At 43.0% G+C, this 20,662-nt stretch overlaps 1 protein-coding gene across 2 annotated transcripts in view; it reads left to right on the forward strand.

Annotated features, from left to right (window-relative positions):
- KATNAL1 (katanin catalytic subunit A1 like 1) overlaps window positions 1-20,662 on the forward strand; it is a 61,466-nt gene that overhangs the window by 9,228 nt on the left and 31,576 nt on the right. For both annotated transcript variants that reach the window (XM_019530121.1, XM_019530123.1), the window contains exons 2-3: window positions 5,969-6,144; window positions 20,046-20,206. In XM_019530121.1, coding sequence (XP_019385666.1) covers window positions 5,983-6,144; window positions 20,046-20,206 — 323 coding nt within the window. In that variant the 5' untranslated portion in view covers window positions 5,969-5,982. The remainder of the gene's footprint in view (window positions 1-5,968; window positions 6,145-20,045; window positions 20,207-20,662) is intronic.

Genomic DNA, 20,662 nt, shown 5'->3' on the forward strand with positions numbered 1-20,662 from the left:
GCTGGATGGTGAATTCCAGCAAGCGATGATCACTGTCTCCCAGGTGGCCCATCACCCGCAGCCCCCTCACCAGGTCATCACCCGTGGCCTTTATGTATCTGATGTTTCTGAGAGGGTTCTTGATCAATTGTGCATTGCAGTATCGTAGGAAAAAATCTTTTCTGACCCCAGATAGGGATCAGCTCAGCTTATGCTCCAAAGAATGAACATTAATATCCCTGGTGACCTTTTTAGCCTAGTAAGTTGTAGGATTTTTAACAAGTGGGCTTAGGGTCCACGTGTGGCAGCTATATTGACAAGAAGGTCTGTAATGTTTCCTTTCGTCAATGATCCGTGAGCTAAGAAGTCCCAAAGGGTGTCTTGAGATGCTATGGAGCTGTTATGGTCTATTGCAGGAAGGAGTCGCATGATAATTAGATGAGAAACTGGTGCTATAAGTAACTGTTTTAAACTGCATCAGCTGTTTTAAAGTTACCTGGAACAGTTTTCCTTTAAAAAAAATGCAACTATTGTATAGTAGGAAATATAAACAGATTAATGGAAAATACATTTATGTATTATTTTATCAGCAGAGAAACATTGCTTTAAAAGTTCCAGCATCTTTGGATATAGTGTATTATGTGGTCTGAAGGAGGAATAAAGAAATTATATTTATTAAGTGTAATATAATTTATATATTGCATATAATATGATTATAATATAATATGTACAAAATGTTATGGGAAAGACAAAATTAAACCATCAGACTAATAAGTTAAAATCAACTAAACTGGAGCGCAGAAACATTCAAAGCAAGCAAACACAAGAAAAACAGTCCAGAAAAATTTCACTGTTCTCTCAAAAAAATACAAAGAAGAATAAATTAACTACTTTCTTTATAAATATTAATTGCATTAAGCTCAAAATACCCAATGGCTTGAAGAATAAGCCAAAACAAAGAGATCAAGTCCAAGGCAAGTTTTAAACTATGTTAAACTGGCACAGTTTCAGGTATAAATGCCAGATATCCTTCATTTTTGTAATTGGTCCTTATGGAATTGTTTTGAAGACACAGTTAGCATTGATTAGAGACTGATGGGAATATGGAGTTTTGTTTGTTTGCAGGTTCAGATGTGGCTCAAAGGGATGGATGCTTAGATGAGCAGTCAACAAAATACTTGGATGCTTTCAAGTTTTCAACAAAACAATTCACAGCTGGCAAGAACTGGCATTTTTATCAGCTGGTTCTGGGTTTGTATGCACTACAGAGCCTTTGCTACTATTTTACTGCCATGACTCTAGCAGTCTGTAGTGAAAATGCAATATAAGCTTTCAGGAGTTTTTTTTTTTTTACCTGTAAACACCTCATGAGCAATAAACTAAGGTAATAAAAACACTCATGTGTTGGAATAGCTACATCTACACCAGGATTTTGCTGATACAGCAATGCTGGCATAATGTAGGGTAGACCAGACATTTGAAGAGAAGCCATTTAGTGATGAATGTGGAGACTTAATTATAATCTCTCCTACAGGGGATCTCCTTAGATAATTATTTGTGTGTTGTTAGTATAGATCTCTGTTCTTGGCATCCTTTGGAAAAGCTCTGACTTCTGGGAACCTACATATGCTTTATTTCAAACTCAGAAGTGTTTTTAGCCAAAATTATTTAAAAAGGGGTTGGCTCCACATTCTTCCTGACTGAGCAGAGAACTGGAACTCCATGGCGTCTTTAACTTCCATCTTCACTTTTCATTTATTTCTCTTTTCTTCCAAGTTAGTTTTAATAACCAAATGATGGTGATAGTCTTTTTTTTAAAAAAAAAACCAATCTCCTGACTTTAACATATGTTTCCAAGAATTAAATATTTCTTATTTTTTCTGGAACCGGTTAGGAGGTCATTCTTTCTGCTGCAGTGGCAAAACTGGGAGAAGGACTGGATTTGGGGACTTAGGGAAGTGAGTTGTTCTTAACTATGCCAAGCACCAACTCATTTAATGCTTGGAGGAGAGCCGTAATTCCCAGGGATGCTCCATTTGCTTCAAACTCATTGCTTGGGTTTATCCCCAAATAGCCTCTAGTCCTGTGAAACATTCACCTGTGAGGGGGAGAAGTGGATCTGAATCCTCTCAGACAAATGATGGAATTGAATCATCCTGGGTGAGGTTTCTAGTCACTGAACTGCTCTATTGAAGTGTCCTTTTCTGGCTTCTACTGAAAAGTAGCTGACACTGCTGTGCTTCACCTGTTAAGCAACTTAAGGGAGTTAAGCAAGACTGTCATTGCTCCAACACTCTTCTTGATATTCCTTATTGTGATGCTACATCTGACCACCAGCAAGCTTCCAGTCAGAGTGGAGCTAAGTTACCAAATGGATGGTAAACTGTTTAATATCAGCTGATTCTGAGCCAAAACCAAGACAACCCCAGCCTCGATCATCAAGCTCCAGTATGCTGATAATGCTGTAGTGTATGCTTACTCATAAACAGACCTTCAGGCAATTGTCAATGTCTTTACCGAAGCATACAGGAAAATGGGACTGATGCTTAGCATTCAGAAGACTATTATGTCTTCCATCAACAGGCTCTTAATGAGCAGATCCCAGCTCCAATTATTCAGATTCATGGTGAGGCTCTAGAGAATGTTGAGTATTTCCCGTGCCTCAGAAGCCATTTCTCACAGAAGTCTGACGTCAATGAAGAAATCCAGCATTTCCTCAGATGTGCAAGTGGGATGCCTAAGGAAATGGGTGTTTGAAGATTGCGATATCAGATCTGAAACAAAGCTCATGACTTATCAAGCAGTCATGATCCCTAGCTTATTGTGTGGAGCTGAGATGTGGACAATGTACTGGAGACATCTCAAGTCACTGGAGAAGTACTATCTATAGTGCCTGCAGAAGATCCTTTGAATCCAGTGGGAAGACAGACACACCAACATTAGCATCCTCTTGCAAGCGAACACGATGAACATTGAGGCAATGATTATCCGATACCCACTTTGCTTGGCCGGGCATGTCATTCGGATGTTGTATAGCTAGAACCAGACTGATCAGTGAGCATACTGCCAGTGGTGGCGGAAGTGCCAGCTGTGGTGCCCACTGCCAAGTACCCCCTGAGGCCATCCCAAGTACCACCAGGGGTACACATACCCCCAATTGAAAACCTCTGTCATATCCTATGACTCAGAGAGGTCTTGCATTTGCAGTGTCGCTGTTGGGAGGGTAGATTGGGCCATATTGTATAGCTAGAACTTGGCTACACAATCCAAATTAAAATCAGTTGGAGACTGTGTAGATGGATTTTTTTCCCACCTGTGCATGAAGTCTAACTGACCTCTTCAACATAGCGTAGTTGGGAACTATTAGCTTTGAGATAACTACAGAGATACATACCCATGAAGCCTTAACTCTGCCTTATGTGAACCAGTAGGGCATGTGTGCTTGTGCTCCAGCTGCATTTTCTGTGTTAGGTGGAGGGATTAATGGGAGCAGGCTGGCAGGCTGGTGATTGTGATACAAGACTTATTGGGAGGGCTGTACATCTCTGGGAGTAGTACGAGCTCATGGACTTTTCTTTGCAGTCAAGAGAAGGGTGCATGTGAAATCTTGAGAGATCCAGTGCGGCGTGTTTCAGCACTGCACTGCACAGTTTCAGGACAGCAGAAGGGCACAGGAGTGTTTTTGCCATGGGGATTGTCAGCAATTAGGTAGAAAATGAGTGCAGTTTCTGGGTTTTATGTTAGGTAAGTGAAAATACAGTGTTAGGTTGCTTTGTGTGAGTAAAGGTGAAGGAGATGTGAAAGGCAATGGAGAGAGGCTTCAGCGTTTAGAGAGGATGTCCTTTCCATTTAGTATGCTGAGTATTCAGCTGTAAGGTAGGAGTAAGGAGCCCCTGTTCTGTACAGTTCAAAGGCAGAGGAAAAATATAGACATACAGTATTAGACCTGTGTTGGGGCATCGCTAAATGAGGGCAGAATTAAGGTTGTGTGGCCATGTACCACAATAGTGTGGAACTCTAATTCCAGGCAACTGTTTCTCTGTGTTAATGAAACTTTTATCATTTAATTTTTCATTGCTTTTTTATTCAGTGAAAGAGAAATGTTTGTTGTTCTAGTCCGTAAATAATCTATACAGTTACAGTTAACATGTAGGCTTGCAAGGGGGAGGGGAGGTTAGAACGAATAAATAGAAGTAGGGGGTGCTGTGCAGTTCACTGCTGTTGTCCCCTTCTGCACACTTTACTGCCAAGGAAAGGGGATGGTGGTTGTACACTGAAATGCTTGGAGTCTGGTTTCTAGTAGGGACACTGAGCATCATCTGTCCCCCTACACTTGCCGAATTTTAATCATGTGAGAGAAGAGTGGTTTATCTGTCTTTTACCCCAGCAACCCACATCCCCTCAAAATAATTTACCTTTCCTGTGTAACACCACCTTTTCCAGCTGACTCTTCCCTTTCTGCCCCATTAAGAAATTAGCATTATAGAATCCATTAGCCTGTAAAAATTTGCTCTTTGCTGTCTGGTGCCTTGTGTTTCTTTGTACATATGCCACAGTTGGCAGTTTACTGGAGCGTTGGACGCTTCCTAGGTTATACAGCTTAAATCACGTGCTAATGATCTGGCTTCTACAATCCCACCTTGCTGGACTCCTGCTTTGATCTGGCCAGGCCCCCTTCAGCCACACCTATGGCCTACTTAGCTAGCCTGCCCTCTGTGCCCCCTTCCTCTAGACAGTTTTCCTGCACACATTGTTAGCATGTACCTTAATTTTTTATTTCCTGATTTTTCTGAGGTTTAAGTTTAGGCTACCTTCAGGACTCCTTCAAGTCCTGACTTAGAGCTTGTGCAGGTTATCAGGAGCAGGGGCACTTAAAGAGGCAGGGACTTACCTCCTTTCCATTCTCATATCCTGGCATGTACCTGATGGACAGGTACAGGAGTTCAGAAAACCCTAGAGGGGCAAGGCCTACTAGATGCCACCAGGACACATGCACACACACAAGAGAGGAGAGTGTGGTGTTAAGCGTTTTTCTCTCTTGCTAATCTCCCACTTGCTCTGCCACCCACTCCATGTCACCTATTCTTTCCTATGCCTCCCGCCCCAATACATCTTCCCTTCCTACCACTCCCTTTTCACTCCCAGCAACCATTCAGGTGTGTAATGGATTCTCTTTTCAAAATAATTTGAGCACCCCCTGAATTTTTTGCTGTGCATTGTACAATATGACATCCTCCAAGGAATATTGGGTGGTAAGCACTAGATGGAGAATGTGTTTGAGCAACTTAAATCATTCTGGGCCCAATCAAAGCCATGATTTGATCCCTTCTAAAATGTTGGTAGAACTTTTAGCCATAAGAAGCTCTTTATGAAGGGGTAGGTGAGGGGCTGTAGCTAGGTAACCCATGTTTGGAAAACAAGCCCGAACCTGCACCACTGCATTTTAGAGCAGTCCCTAAGGAAGTGAATTTTAGAGTACATAGGAAAATTGACCTTCAAGCAGCAGACCTGGTGTTCCACTGTAATGTAACCTCATTAGGTAAGGACACTCCAGAGGTGTTAATTGGGGCATCTAAGCATGTATGTAACACAAATAATATAATAAACAATTTACCGCCTCATGTGCTTTGTACTTCACAGGTTGCTGGCTGCTAATATGTTGTGGTGTTATATAAATGGAAGCTCAATTCTTTAGGTCTTTGAAGTCAGCTGGGTGCATTGTGGGCAAAGCAGACTGCATGCAGTGAATTAACAGGGTCAGGGCCAAAAACAGTGTACTGGTTTTATCAGTGATAAGGGTCAATCAAAACTTATTGCATCAATAATCAGGATCATAACAAGGAACCATAATAGTTTCTATATCTTAATGATAAAATGGACCAAAAACAGCCATAAAAGAAATGACAAAATGACACCTGTCTGATGTTTTTCCTGAATCATTAAACAGCATGCAAAAAGATTTTCTGATGAATAAATGTTATGTTTTTAGGTTTGTGAAAGAAAATGAATTTAGCTGAGATCTGTGATAATGCCAAAAAGGGGCGAGAATATGCACTTCTTGGGAACTATGACTCCTCCATGGTATATTACCAGGGTGTCATCCAGCAGATTCAGAGACACTGTCAATCCATCAGAGACCCAGCAGTCAAGGGCAAATGGCAACAGGTATGAAGTATGTCTGTATACTCGGTGTGCTTCTGCTTCACTGTATATGTAGATTTTGGAAGCAATGCTGCATTGTCCAAGCTTTAAAAAATGTAGTTCATGAATATTTTTGCTTAGATGAAGTTTATAACACTTAGTTGACATTTATCCAGCAATGCTTTTGTGGCCTATTTAGAAGGGATTCTTAGTTTTAATTGGATCCATTTTCTCGTTTTCACATAGTTTGTCTTGCTAATCAGTGGTCTAATTGTGCGTGACTGCATATTTTGGAAATACAGTTATGCCAGTGATTTTCTTTTGCTGCCTCATCTTTTAACCATCTAATCTGCAGTGAGCTATGATTTGAGGGGATGCACTTGCATCATTAAAAGGACTGATTTAGTGGCAGTGAAACAAACTGTTAACCAGCAGTTGTTAAATTAGGTTCCCGGAATTCAAGTTGGTTACTCTGAAGCTGAGAATTTATAAACATCCCAGGTACCAGTTTAACTTCACTCACATGATAAATACATTTGAATTTAGCCTGGGCTGAAAGTTAAATTTCCTTCTAAGTGCTGCTGGATTTCTACTTACTAATCTGCCATGGCCCCCTTAAAGTGATTGGCACAAAATACCCTGACTTCCAGGGTGGGAAGCCTGAGTAGTTTGTTTTATGTCTTGATTTTTTACCTTCTCAGTGCTACAAAGAAATGTTCTCTAATACCAACAAATGAACGTTTGGAGGATATACAAATAATACTGCTCTACAGAGTGCTAAGTAAGAGAAGATGAAGATGCATCCCTTACCTAAAGAGAGAATGCCAAGTCATTATGTTAAAATTCAGATTGTTAAACATGTAATACCAGTTACAAGCATTAATTGTGTCCTCTCCCAGGTTTGTCTTTTTTGTCATGATAAACTTTGGGTTTTTCTTTGAGTTGAGCGAATTGGTATATAACATGGAATATTTGTCTAGCAATTACTTTAATTTACATAGTACCTTTTACAAAACATCTCTTGCCTGACTTATATTGACATCAATACAATTATATAATGTTTATTTTAAAATCTGCCCTCTAGCCACAGGAGAGAATACAAAACATTGGACCATGCCTGTTGACTTCAGTGGATTCCACAAAAATAAAGATTCCCTTTTACTTTTTTCTCTGCACTGGTTTAGTACCCTTTTTTAAAATGATGGGTTAGGAAACCAGGAGGTAATGTATATAAGAATTTGTTTGTTCTCATGTTCATGTTAAGGTAAATCATATTCTTTGACCTGAAATTCAGAGGATCATAGGAAATCGGGGTTAGACCTCAGGAGGTCATCTAGTTCAACCCCCCTGCTCAAAGCAGGACCATCCCCAATTCGATCATCCCAGCCAAAGCTTTGTCTAGCTAGGTTTTGAAAACCTTTAAGGATGGAGCTTCTACCACCTCTCTGGGTAACCTATTTCAGTGTTTTAGTACCCTCCCGGTGAGAAAATTCTTCCTAATATCTAACCTAAACTTCCCTTGCTGCAACTTAAGACCATTGCTCCTTGTTCTGTCATCTGCTGCCACTGAAACAAGTCTAGCTCCATCCTCTTTCGAACCTCAGTTCAGGTAGTTGAAAGCTGCTATTAAATCCCCACTCAGTCTTCTCTTCTCTAGACCAAATAAGCCCAGTTCCCTCAGTCTTTCTTCATAAGTCATCACCCCCAGTCCCCTCACCATATTTGCTGCCTTCCACTGGACTGTTTCCAATTTGTCCACATCTTTTCTGTAGTGAGGCGCCCAAAACTGAATGGAGTACTCCAGATGTGGCTTCACCAGTGCTGAATAGAGGGGAATAATCACTTCCCTTGACCTACTGGCAACACGCCTACCAGTGCAGCCCAGTATGCTGTTAGCCTTCTTGGTAACAAGGGCACATTGCTGGCTTATATTTAGCTTCTTATCCATTGTCACTCCCAGGTCCTTTTTTGCAGAGTTGCTGCCCAGCCAGCTCCCCAGCCTGTACTGGTGCATAGGATTGCTCTGTCCTAAGTGCAGGACTTTGCTCTTGTCCTTGTTGAACCTCATGAGATTCCTTTTGGTCCAAACCTCCAATTTGTCTAAGTCACTCTGAATCCTAGCCCTAACCTCCAGTATATCTACTTCTCCTTCCAGCTTGGTGTCATCTGCAAACTTGCTAAGGGTGTACTCTATGCCATCTTCCAGGTTATTGATGAAGAAACTGAACAAAATTGGCCCCAGCACCTACCCCTAGGGCACTCCACTTGATACCAGCTACCAACTAGACATCAAGCCATTGATTACTATTCTCTGAGCCCAATGCTCCAGCCAGTTTTCTGTTTACCTTACAGTCCAGTCATCTAGCACATGCTTCCTTAGTTTGCCTGAGAGAATGTTGTAGGGGACTGTATCAAAAGCCTTGCTAAAATCAAGGTACACCACATCCACTGGTCTTCCCACATACACCAAACCAGTCACCTCATCGTAGAAGGCAATCAGGTTGGTCAGGCATGACTTGCCCCCAGTGAATCCATGCTGACTGTTCTTAGTCACCTTTTTCTCCTTCAGGTGCTTAGAAAGGTATTCCTTGAGGATCTGTTCCATTCATGACATTCTCTTTTAAAAGATTGTCTACATAACCACTTAATGTGCTGAGATTTTTTGGTAAGCAGTATCCATTTGATGCACGCATAACCAGAGAGTTCATGTGTTTTGCATCCAGAAGATAAGAAGGTAGCATGCACTGACTATGCCTTGGTTCATTTCCCTCAGTCACTTCTTGCTAGAGATGAAGTTTCTTGTTGTCTGAGCTATGACCTCAAGAAAATTCTTTGGATCTATAATGGTGTCTTTGTTGTGGCATGGATGTCAGTCTTGCCCTGTTGTAATGGGGACTGTACTAAATATAGGCACAGCCTCATAATGCCTTGACTCTTTCTGATCATCCCATTTTTGAGGAAAAGTTTCCACCTGTACATCCTTCAATTTCTGGATCCTCAAGGACAAGGAGACTGTATTACAGACTTATCTCCTGGGCAAGTCTCTGAAGTTCACAGTAGACTAGGTTTCTAGAACTCCCTTAGGCATGTTTCCTGGGAGTCGATGAGCATGAGTGCAGACTCTAAAGCCCAGATGACACCTGCACCTGCTCAGACCAAGACCAGAAAGAAATGCTCTTCAGACAAAATAAAGGCATAGGAAGTTCCAGGAACATATCCTCCATGAAGAGCCACTACAAAAAGACATCTTCACCACATAACCCTCCCACCAAGGCTCTGAGCAGTTCACAGTAAAGCTGGCATGCACAACTGCACTTTATGACTTGATACTGGAGTTTCAGAGAAGACCTGATGCCTTTGATATTATGGAGTGCCATAGGTCCTGGCTCCATTGACCTGCCATTTTGTGATGGGAACACTTGTGGAGGCTCCTTTGGCAGTGTTCATTGTAATAACTCAAAATGTAGCACGGATCCTTAGGGGACAATAACATCACCTCAACCAGTCTACCTGTGAGTATGCAGCCCGTAAGAAGTTCATGCCACTGACAGGACATATTTGTCAGGAATCCGAGTTGTGGCAGCTGTCCACCTCATTTCCATTGATAATATCAGGACTCTACGTATATAACGGAGTTGAGATTTCTTTTGGCTTGACACCAAAGGTAAATGATGATGCCATCTACCTCCTCCATTGAGTTAGACAATAGTCATAGCTCAAAATGTTTTCATAAGTGTAGTCACATGTTTGCTTGAAATGGTTGTAAATCATTGGCATGCTATGACATATTGAAATTATTATGTTAGATAATCCTTGCCTGACAGGGAGCAACTTCGCAGTGTCTCAGTGGCACTTAACATATACTAAACTGCTTGAACATGCATTTGCTTATGTTTTAACTGAACTTAGTAAGTGTTAAGTTGAACATGTGGCATCACCCATAAACACTCCCACAAGTGTGTCCTCAGCCTTTGATTTCCTACAGGAAGTCAAGAGTATTGTTCTGGAACAAATACTGAGACAGTCATCATCCATCTCCAGGGCTCATCTCAATGGCACCCTACTCGCATGGATTGCAAGGACCTTATTGGTTGTACCGGACCCTGTCAGCATGATAAAGAAAAGAGAACTACTGACAAACCATACCACTCTGTATGACCATGCCATACCACTCAACTGACAGCCTTATGTACTTAAGATTCCCAACAGCTTTCATCTGCTCACCTATCCTTGGAGCAGGAAGACATGCTGAAATCCTGGCAGCATACTCACTTGGTCTGTAGAATGGATTGGCAGGCAACTAAAGTAGAATTTTTCTTTGTATCATGTAAGAAAGATGAAAGATTCCACTTTCAGGATACTTTCTTATCCTCGGATTATACTTGAGTAAGGCATTTTGCAACACAAACCAACAAGAAGTGTCATATCTTCCATTCAAGGCAGTGCCTGAGTCCAGAATCCCTGTCCAGTGCCTTCCTGACTCCATAGATGGGATCAGAGTACCGAATGATCCTGCTTTGTTGTTTGTGATTTCATGACTAATAATGGGAAGCTGCTATAGACATCTGATACCTGGCACAGTGGATGAGATTTCCTTCCTGATGTTGTAGCGATTCTTAACACCATGTGAAACATTGAGACTGTGAATACCTTCTGAAATGAAAACAGAGGGATATATCCTTAAATTCAGTTTAAGTAAGCTAAGTGATGACTTTTGGCACCCGTCTGCCCTGAATGGTCAAACATTGTATCCAAGCAAGGGAAAAATTGAAGGGCCTAACTAAGATATTTCTATCAGAAGAAGATTTGTTCCTGTTGTGGGATGTTATCTTAGTCTTGTTGGTTCTTGTTGGCTCTCCATTCAAAACAGCAGCATCATGCTCCTTGCTGCAGTTCTCAGTGGAAGATGTCAAAATTCTGCTAGCAGTCACCTCAGCAAGGAGCATAGGGGAGATCTAGGGCCCAATAGTGAACCTTCTTGCCCTTTCTCCTGCCTTACTTGGTTTTCCATCTGGATTTGGTATGTCTAAATTTTTCTGCAAAGTGATCACAGGGTTCTGCCTGAATCAGAAGCTTCACCAACTCATATTTTTCCCAGAGCTGCATAGCTTCAGACCTAAAATATCTCTGCATGTTCTGAACTTGAAATAGGCCCAAACTTTTTATCTGTAAAGTGATAAAACCAGTTGATTTGTCTCTTAGAAGAGCAGTTGGCAACCTGCAGAGCCATTAGATCTTGCCCACGGAGCATGGGTTTCAAGGGCATTTGGCAGCAAGGGTTTTGCTTATGCTACCCATAGCTGGGCCCTTCACCCATGTTGCACTGCAGCTGGGCAGCAAAGAGGAGTGATGGCGGCAGCAGCTGGGTCATAGATTCATAGATGCTAGGATCAGAAGGGACCTCAACAGATCATCAAGTCTGAGCCCATACCTGGGCAGGAAAGAGTGCTGGGGTCTGATGACCCCAGCCAGATGCCAATCCAGCCTTCTCTTAATGACCCCCCAAGATAGGGGAGAGCACCACCTCCCCTGGAAGCCCATTCAAATGTTGGCCACTCTCAAATCTGCTTTCTGTCAGTTTGTGACCATTGTTCCTTGTTACCCCAAGAGGCGCCCTGGTGAACTGAGCATCTTTGATACCTTGCTGTGCCCCCCTACTGAATTTGTAGATGGCTACAAGATCACCTCTTGGCATTGTCTTGCGGAGGCTGAAGCAGTCCAGGTCCCTTAGTCTGTCCTCATAGGGCTTGGCCTGTAAACCCTTAATCATACAAGTGGCCCTCCTCTGGACCCTCTCAAGGCTATCTGCATCCTTCTTAAAGTATGGCGCCCAAAACTGGATGCAGTACTCCAACTGCGGTCTGACCAATGCATAGAGGGGAAGTATCACCTTTTTGGTTCTATTGTCATGCATCTGCTATGGTTAAAGTATGTTTAGCTTTGCCGATGATTTTGTCTCACTGACGACTCACGTTCATTTTGGAGTCCACTATGACTCCGAGATCCCTTTCCGCTTCTGTGCTGCTGAGAGGGTCACTTCCCAAACAGTAGGTGTGCTGGATATTTGTATACCCTAAATGCAGCACTGTATTTGTCCTTTTTGTCCTGCATCTTATTGTGTTCGGCCCACTTTTCCAACCTGTCCAGGTCTGCCTGCAATTGTTTCCTACCGTCTGGAGTGTTCACTTCACCCCACAATTTAGTATCATCCGCAAACTTGGACAGAGTACACTTCACGCCCACATCCAAGTCACTGATGAAGACATTGAAGAGTACAGGTCCAAGGACCGAGTCCTGTGGGACCCCACTACCCACATCCTTCCGGGTCCTAGTGCCGCATACCTTTGGCCTGAGCTGGGTTATTCCAGCCCACTTCTGGAATCCATTGCTGAGACTTGTTTTAGAAAATTTGTGGATACAGAGATGAGAACAAAGTCAGTGTCTTCACCAGTTAGCTTGTCAAGTGAACTGTACATGGTATTAGGATAAATTATGAGAGAGTTAAGACCAACTACTTAAATCCATTACAGTATACACCATAGAACACAAGCTCTGTAAAGCAGCTATTTGGAGCTCTGTTTACATGTTGGGTGCATCTACATGTGTAATCTGTATGATAAAATAAACTCTGATGCAGTTCACCTGGGACTGCAGCACATTGAGCTGGGCTGGCAGAGGGTCCAGACTCCGGGCAGTGAAGGGCATGAGGGTCCTGCAGTGTTGAGCCAGCTAGCACTTAAGCACCCTCGTACCCAAGCCTGCCCCTGTCACAGTCTACATGTGCATTTGACACATAAGTACTCTGCTATAAGATAGTACTGTCTCATACAGTACTGTGTTACAGCAGAGTTAATCTGCTTCACCCTAATACTGGCAGCCGTGTAGACTGTGATGCTTTACTGTGGAGCTAATTAGTCTACCCAGCAGTAAAGTGAACATGTAGATGCATCCGTTATGTGATATATGAAGCCTCAAGATCATATGCTGAATTTAACAAAGCAGTTAAATTAACAAAGCAGTCAGATTAATAGATGTTTGGGTTGGAAGAGACCTCAGCACATCATCGAGTCTGACCCTCTGCCCTTGGTAGGAAAGAGCGCTGGGGTCAGAGAACCCCAGCCAGATCATTATTCTCTTCATGTTTCAAAATCCTGATTACATGAACAGGTCTGCTTCTTTGGAGATGCCAATAGCAAGAAGTTCACCTGGCTGATCATTTGGAAGAAGGATAAGATATTACTTAGAGCAGGGGCAGGCAAAATATGGCCCACAGGCCTGATCCGGCCCACCAGGCCATTCTATCTGGCCCACGAGGCCCCTAATAAAATTTAGTAAATTAATATATATTCACTCCTGGCAGTCAAAGCTGACAGGAACCAGGGGCAGTAGGACCCAGACGGATCCCTCAACAGGCTTGAGCAGCCCAGCCCAGCCCCACCCCCAGCCAGTTACCTGCTTTCCTGCCGGGCCCTGCTCCAGTAGCACATGGCTCCTGGCTGCAGCACTGGACTGCGGAGCACGGGACTGTGCAGGTAGGTATGTTTGTGTGCGTGTGTGTGTGCAGGCTCAGGGCAAAGTATGTGTGTGTGGAGGCACAGGGGCAGTGTGTGTGTGTGCAGGCAGGCTCAGGGGCAGTGTGTGTGTGCATAGGGTAAGTCCCATGCACACCCCACCATACACATGCACCCACATCTCCCCTCCCACTGCCATAGACAAACCCCAGCTACCCTCCCCCCACATACATGCTCCCACAAACCCCATACCCATCCACACTCCACATATCCAGACACACACCCACATGCTCCCTCACCCCACCTACCCACACACCCACAGCCCCCCACAAACCTATGCCCACCCCCCACAACATACAAGAGTAAGACTTCATGTTAAGTTATTGAGCAGTCACCTCTATGTACACTACACAAACACATGTAAATCAGGACAAAAATATTTTTTGAAATCAAATTAATGAATGTTGTAGATGTTCACTTTTTAGAATATAATTTGGTATTTTTCTCATTCAGAGATGGCAAAACCTCTTGCTGAAAGGAGTATTTCTGTGGGCAAGGGGAAGGACCTCTGGTGGCAAAGGTCAGGGGTTAGGAGGTGCGACTTCCGGTCATGAGATGGTAACCAGGGGCAGGGCACCTGTCAAGGGGCAGGGCTACCCATGTGGCCCTTGACAGCTTTCCAAAACTCAGTAAGCAGCCCTCCACTAGAAATGATTGCCCGCCCCTGACTTAGAGGAATTGGAGTTCTTTGAGATGTGTTGCCCAGATTCACATTGTGCAATGGGTGCTCCATTCCTTTTGGCTTTTATGGTACTTTATATTACAGATGATTTAATAAAAGATATAATTTAATAATACCATTCCTTTTGTTTTTTTTACAAAAGTGTGAGTGCAGACAGCTATAGGTGCCACTGTGAGAAATTTTTATGAAAAGCACAAATATTTAGAACCACAAATACAAACTAACAGAGACAACAGCATGACAGTTTGAAACAGTATGAATAGATAATTCCTAAAAAAGGGTTTCAGCCTAGTCACGCTCCTGGAAATGTTAAGAACAGGAATACCATGGCAAAACCAGCCCCTCTTTGCACCCTGTTGGGTTGGAGGGCTCAAAGTGTGCCCCTAGGAGCTGTTTTTGATACTTGTAGGTGGTGTCTGTGCCTCCAGGAGTCGTTGTAGCTAAATGCTGATCCCAATAAGAACTGTCCTTCAGAATCTATAGGAAAGGAAGAAGAGGTGGACTGTGGGAGAGCTTTAGTGAAACATGTTTTTTGGCATGCTGTTTTTGTTCATGTTTTTCACAAGCTGCTTTTTCCTCTCCCTGGCATTTTCCATGTTCTCCTGGGTCTTTGCACAGCTTGCTTAGCCATCCTTCTGGATATAGAGAGGCCCTTCACTGCTGGCTTCTGGGTTGTCTTTCTTTCAGAGCTGAGAAACCCTTCTGTTTCTCAGCTCTGGGAATCCCCCCCTCCTGGTTCACTCAGCCCTACTGCACTGCGATTTATAGGAATGCATCAAACATTTTGATGAACAAAGATCTTGGAGAAATAAATGGACTTTTGCAGCAATTCATTCTGAAATGTCCTATACCTCTTGCCTTGTGGATGCCTTGTATGTGAAAACGCTGAGAGAGAGTTTTCTAAATGGAGTTAACGTTTCCTTCTTGAAAAAAAAACACCTTAACCTTTCTTTGTGCTTTCAAAAAGTAATGCTTTATGCTTAAAAAAATGCCTAACAAAGACCTAACAGCCAGTGTTGGGTTGCAGGGCTTTGTGCCTATACCAGGTACCTTCTAATATGCCATTAAAACTGTAGCTTTAAAAAGGAAGTGGTCAGACTGAGATAATGCAGTCATTCATTTTGCTCTTAGTTTGTTCCGTACATAGTAAATGCATTTTTATTGTAAGAATTTGCTTTTTTAATCTTGTGAGTCTGAAGAGGGAGACATAGTTGCTATTCTGAGAAAGTAAAAGGAGGTTACTATGACAGGAGACTGGTAAGAGCTGAGCAAAAGAAAGGTGAGGTTGGGCACTGACAGATTGGCTGAGAGCAGAGAATTTTTTCTGAGCACATACTCTCCTACTCTCCAGCTGGGCTTCCTGCCCCTCTCAGTTGCCATGTTGGCCACATAGGAAGGGGGCTACAATTTAGAACATCTCTTAGTGGCTCACATCCACACATTGTGGCAGCATCTCGTGTGTCTGCAGGAAACTTCTGATGTATATCCTGATATACAATGCCTATTACTACTGATAAGAACAAATCTAGTAAATCCAAACACTCACTAGCTGACAAGCAGAGCATGCAGGCCAGCAACTTGTTAGTCCTCTCAGGCATCCAGCACCTGCCCAGGCTCTTGTGTGGTGAAGAGGTCCTGCTTTTCAGGTCACTCTTCCTCACTGGAGTCCATGTCAGTCCTTGCATCCCTCCGTTGCTTCAGGAGTATCACTACCAGGTGCAGCTTGGTGGTAGCGTCCCCTGATGAAACCTTGCCCAGATCCATGTAGTATGGAAAGGAGGCACAAGCACTACCAGGGATCCAGGTTTTCCTTGTCTTCTTGTAAACTGATTTTACATTCTAGGTTTCAGCCCTGCCCTGGTTCTAACCCAGCTCAGCCATCCCTTTGGTGGTGGCTTTATAAACATCCTTGTTGCAATGTTTCTTCTCCAAGGTTTCTTGAACTTTCATCTCCTAGAAGGCAAGATTTTTCAGTACTTCTGTAAGATTCTAGATAGGTGTACGGTGCCTTGTATAGTTCAGTAATGGTGAATTGATACCAATTCCAGGAGTGTACAACAGAAAATGGACCAATGTTATATGCCATCATTAAACATCCTCCTAACCTTCCCCAACTCATCATCAGAAGCAAACTCCCCACTGCCCAACAAACACCAGGTGGGACATAGCCTTGCTTTAGCAAGATCTGCTTAACCTGTCAACATATCTCCACTGCTACTACAATCAACAACCCACCCCCACAACAAAACCATCAGAATCCATGGTTCCTACACATGCATTTCCCAAAATGGGATATATCTGATTTAATGCACCAAATGACCTCATGGCAACTAGGAGGGTAAGACTGAACAGCAGCTACTCACCAGAATGAGCTTCCACCGGAAAAAAAAAAAAGGACAGAGACATACGTACACCATTAGAAGCACATTTCTCACAGACCAACCACTCCTTTTCTGACCTTGCTATCCATCCTTGTGCTCAAGGGAGATCTGCTTAACATCTTTAAAAGGCAAACAACTTAGGAACAAAAAAGAAAACATGTTTATCTTTTCTTTTGCTAATTGTCTGTCTGTTACCTCTGGGAATTCCTCTTCGCTTTCTTCCTTACTCTGCTATGCTTAAGCTTAAAAGGTATCACTCTAAGAAAAATGTGCCTCTTGCATCATTTTACAGAGCCATGATACCTGGTCAGCATGACCCCAAAGTGCACTTAGGGAAATAGACCCATTGTTTCTGGTGCAGAGCACTTGGAGGACCTCCAAAATCGTGTGCAGCACAGGTTTACTTAAATGAACGTTAGTATACATTAATATGCTGCAAACTTACAAGCAGACTTGAATCCAGAATATGAACTGTATCACCAGTTAATATTCTTCTAAGAAATGTGTTGTATGAATACAGACCATCAAAATGCTTAGAAATTGAGCTTGTTGCAGTATAAACACCTCAATGTAGATCAAGCTTGTCTAACATATGGCCTGTGGGCCGCCATGCAGCCTGCCAAGCCGTTTTCTGAGGCGCACGGTGCTGCAATGGGAAACGAAAGTAAACAATGTTTACTTTCATTCCCACCCCTTGTCCCTCCCCCAACTCCTCAGCAGCTTCCTAATGGCTGCTGAAGGGGTGGGGAAGGGACAAGGTTCTCACACACACTGCGTCAGCTTGATGTTGCCGATGCAGTGCATGTGGGAAGAGGAGTAGCCATGTGCTGCTTGGGACAGGATGAGCCCAGCCGGAGCAGCTGGGGCTCAGCTGCACTTTTCCCTTACCTGTGCTGGTCATGGGATGAGCCCGGCCAGAGTGGCAGAGGCTGAGCTGCATTTTCCCCCTGCCTGCACCAGTCAGTCCCGAGCAGCACATGGCTCCACCACTGCTTCTGCTGGCTGGTGCCAACCTGGCCGGGCTGTTTCTGTCCCCAGTAGCACATAGGAAGCCAGCTTCAGCTGCATGCTGCTCTGGATGGGACAGACCTGCCCAGGTGAGCACCAGCCAGCATAAGCAGTGGCAGAGCCGTGTGCCGCTCGGGACTCACCAGCGCAGGTAGGGGGAAAGTACAGCTGAGCCCCTGCTGCTCTGGCTGGGTTCATCCTGAAGTTCATTTAATGTTTGTAAAATGCTTGGAGAGCCCCACATAGATGCACTACATAGAAATGCAAAATGTATTTTATTTGGTTGGCACCTTAAGCTGAGATTTTCAAAGCTGATTCAAAAGGCCAACTTCCATTAATATGAATGGGATTTAGAGGGCTCCAAATCTTTTATGACAACTTTGTAACATGCCTATCTACCCCTTTTTGCAAATCTCAGCCATAGTTTGGAAGCTCAGCCAAAGAACATAAGAGCTTTTGAATGTAAGAGCATAAAAAGTGCCATGCTTGGTCAGACCCATGGTCCATCTAGCTCAGTATCCTGTCCCGAACAGTGGCAGAGGTGGATGCTATAGAGGGAGAGTTTTGAACTGGTTAGACCCATTTCATTGTCACTTCCTGCAACTTCATTAGTGTCAAAGGTCATGGGACATCACTTCCTGATGTGATACCACTTCCTGTAAAGTCTTTGAATATGGCTCGCCAGCCCATTGGGTGATAAAAAGTTCAAGATCTGGCCCCACATTTGAAAAGGTTGGACACCCCTGGTCTAGATGAAGCTTAAGATTTATTAGCTTTTGGGATAGCCACATTGACTTTATAATTTAAATATTTCGGTTTTGCTGAAAAGTGAATTGGGAGCATTATAAAGGAAAGGCTGCTCTTGATTTTAATGGGGTTTGGATTTGGCCAACAGGTAGCAGATTAACAAACATGAAATAAGAAAGCCTTAATATGTGTTTTACTGATGCTCTTGTCATGTTCTGAATCAGTGCAGGACCGGTCCAGCCATTAGGCGAATTAGGCAGTTGCCGAGGGCGCCAAAATTTGGAGGCGCCAAAATTATACACAGAACAAAATAACAGGAACATCATTCTAAATAACAGTCCTGGCCACCTACAGCTCCACCTTGGTCTAAGACCTTTGGTTCGGTAAGGGGAGAAAGACCTCTGAAAAGATCTCAGAGGAAAGAACAGTAGAATCACGACTCTTACATTTTCAGCTCTCAAACGGACTTATGAAGAGCATACTGCTGGCAACGTCATCCTGAAAGATGAACCCATACTCCTTAGACTTCTAATTTTTCTTTATATTGGAGGTGGTGGGGGTACCGAGGTACACAGTTCGTATAGGGTGCCAATTACCCTTGGACCGGCCCTGCTTCAGTGGTGCTCAACCTCTGGCCCACGGGACATATCTGGCCTGCAGATCCATATCATCTGGCCTGCAGATCCATATCATCTGGCCTACAGGGCTCCCCAGGGGTTAGAAATTTGGCAACAGGAGAGTTGACACTGCCATTGTTCTCCTCTGCCATATTCCCAAACCCTGAGGGCCAAGTGACACGTTGCTGTGCATGTCAGGGCTGCAGACGTGATTGGCCTGAGGTTAAATTTGGTAGCTAGAGCCGGAACTGGGCCCAAGGCAGGGATGGGATGTAGATGACAGGCTGGATCTAGCTTGCTGACTGACCCTGAGTCGTATCCACCCATCTGGCCTTGGAGCAGAAAGGTTGGGTGCCGCTGGTCTTGATCTAGCTCAAGTTTGTGGAACCGGTAGGCTTCCAAATTGCTTTAAAATTGCGTGTGTGTGTATAGTGGTGTTTCATTAAAAACGCAGACATTGGGGGTTTTTAATCAGAGAATTTTGAATTTTTTTTTCAGAGAATTTTGGATCTTAAAACAGAGAAAAACAGGATCCCTGTACCATTCAGAATCAAAAATAGCATGACCCACTACATTTAATTTCCTTAATGTATTTCAAAATACATCTGCACATTATAAATTCAGCAGGATATTGTGGTTTGATTTTTACGAAGTTAACATCTCATGAGTTAAATGTTACATTTTACTGAACCATGTTGTATTAGGGCCTGGATCTTATGGCCTGTGCTCACTTGAGCGTGGTCACTGCACTATAATAAGAATTAACACATTTTTGGGATAGAACCCTTCGTTCTTAATAATCATCAATTTACCCTTTAGAGAATAGTAACATTTTTCATATTTTCTAAATCTTTTTTCTTTGTTGCAAATTAAAATTATATTAAAAATCTCTTTTTTTCTTAAATAAATTATTTTGAAGGTCCGACAAGAGTTACTGGAAGAATATGAACAAGTCAAGAGTATTGTTAACACACTAGAGAGTTTTAAGATGGACAAACCTGCAGATATTCCTGTATCCTACCAAGATGAACCTTTTAGGGATCCTGCTGTTTGGCCTCCTCCTGTTCCAGCTGAGCATAGGTAAGTGGGTTTGAAAGCCAGATGGGTTGAAATCACTGATTTTTATATAAAAATATAATTTTTATCAAAAGAATACCTTTAAATGCATTGTTATTGCTAGAAATAAATGCTTGAAATAAAATGCAAAATTAAGACCATTTATAAATTAAGTTCTACAGGTACTATAATCAATTGCGATTTATATTGAATTAAAATAAGCAGGACAGGTTTGCTAAAGAAATCTTGAAAAAAGTCAGAATGCTGAACTGGTTGGGAGTGAGTAGTTAAATATCGGGAATGAGAATTTCTTGGAGTGCTGAGCCAGCCACTGTAGAGAAAATATTTTCTTCTTTTTAGTTTATTCAGCTAGTTCAGGTCTGTCCAACTGGTGGCCAGCAGGCCCAGTGGCAACACGTAGCAGGTGCATGGGGGTTCACGTGCATCCCCTGAGAGTGCTGGTGCATTCCCTGACAACCA

This window comes from Crocodylus porosus, unplaced genomic scaffold (genome assembly GCF_001723895.1).
Source record: "Crocodylus porosus isolate Cpor-Errol unplaced genomic scaffold, CroPor_comp1, whole genome shotgun sequence".
Classification (NCBI taxonomy): domain Eukaryota; kingdom Metazoa; phylum Chordata; order Crocodylia; family Crocodylidae; genus Crocodylus; species Crocodylus porosus.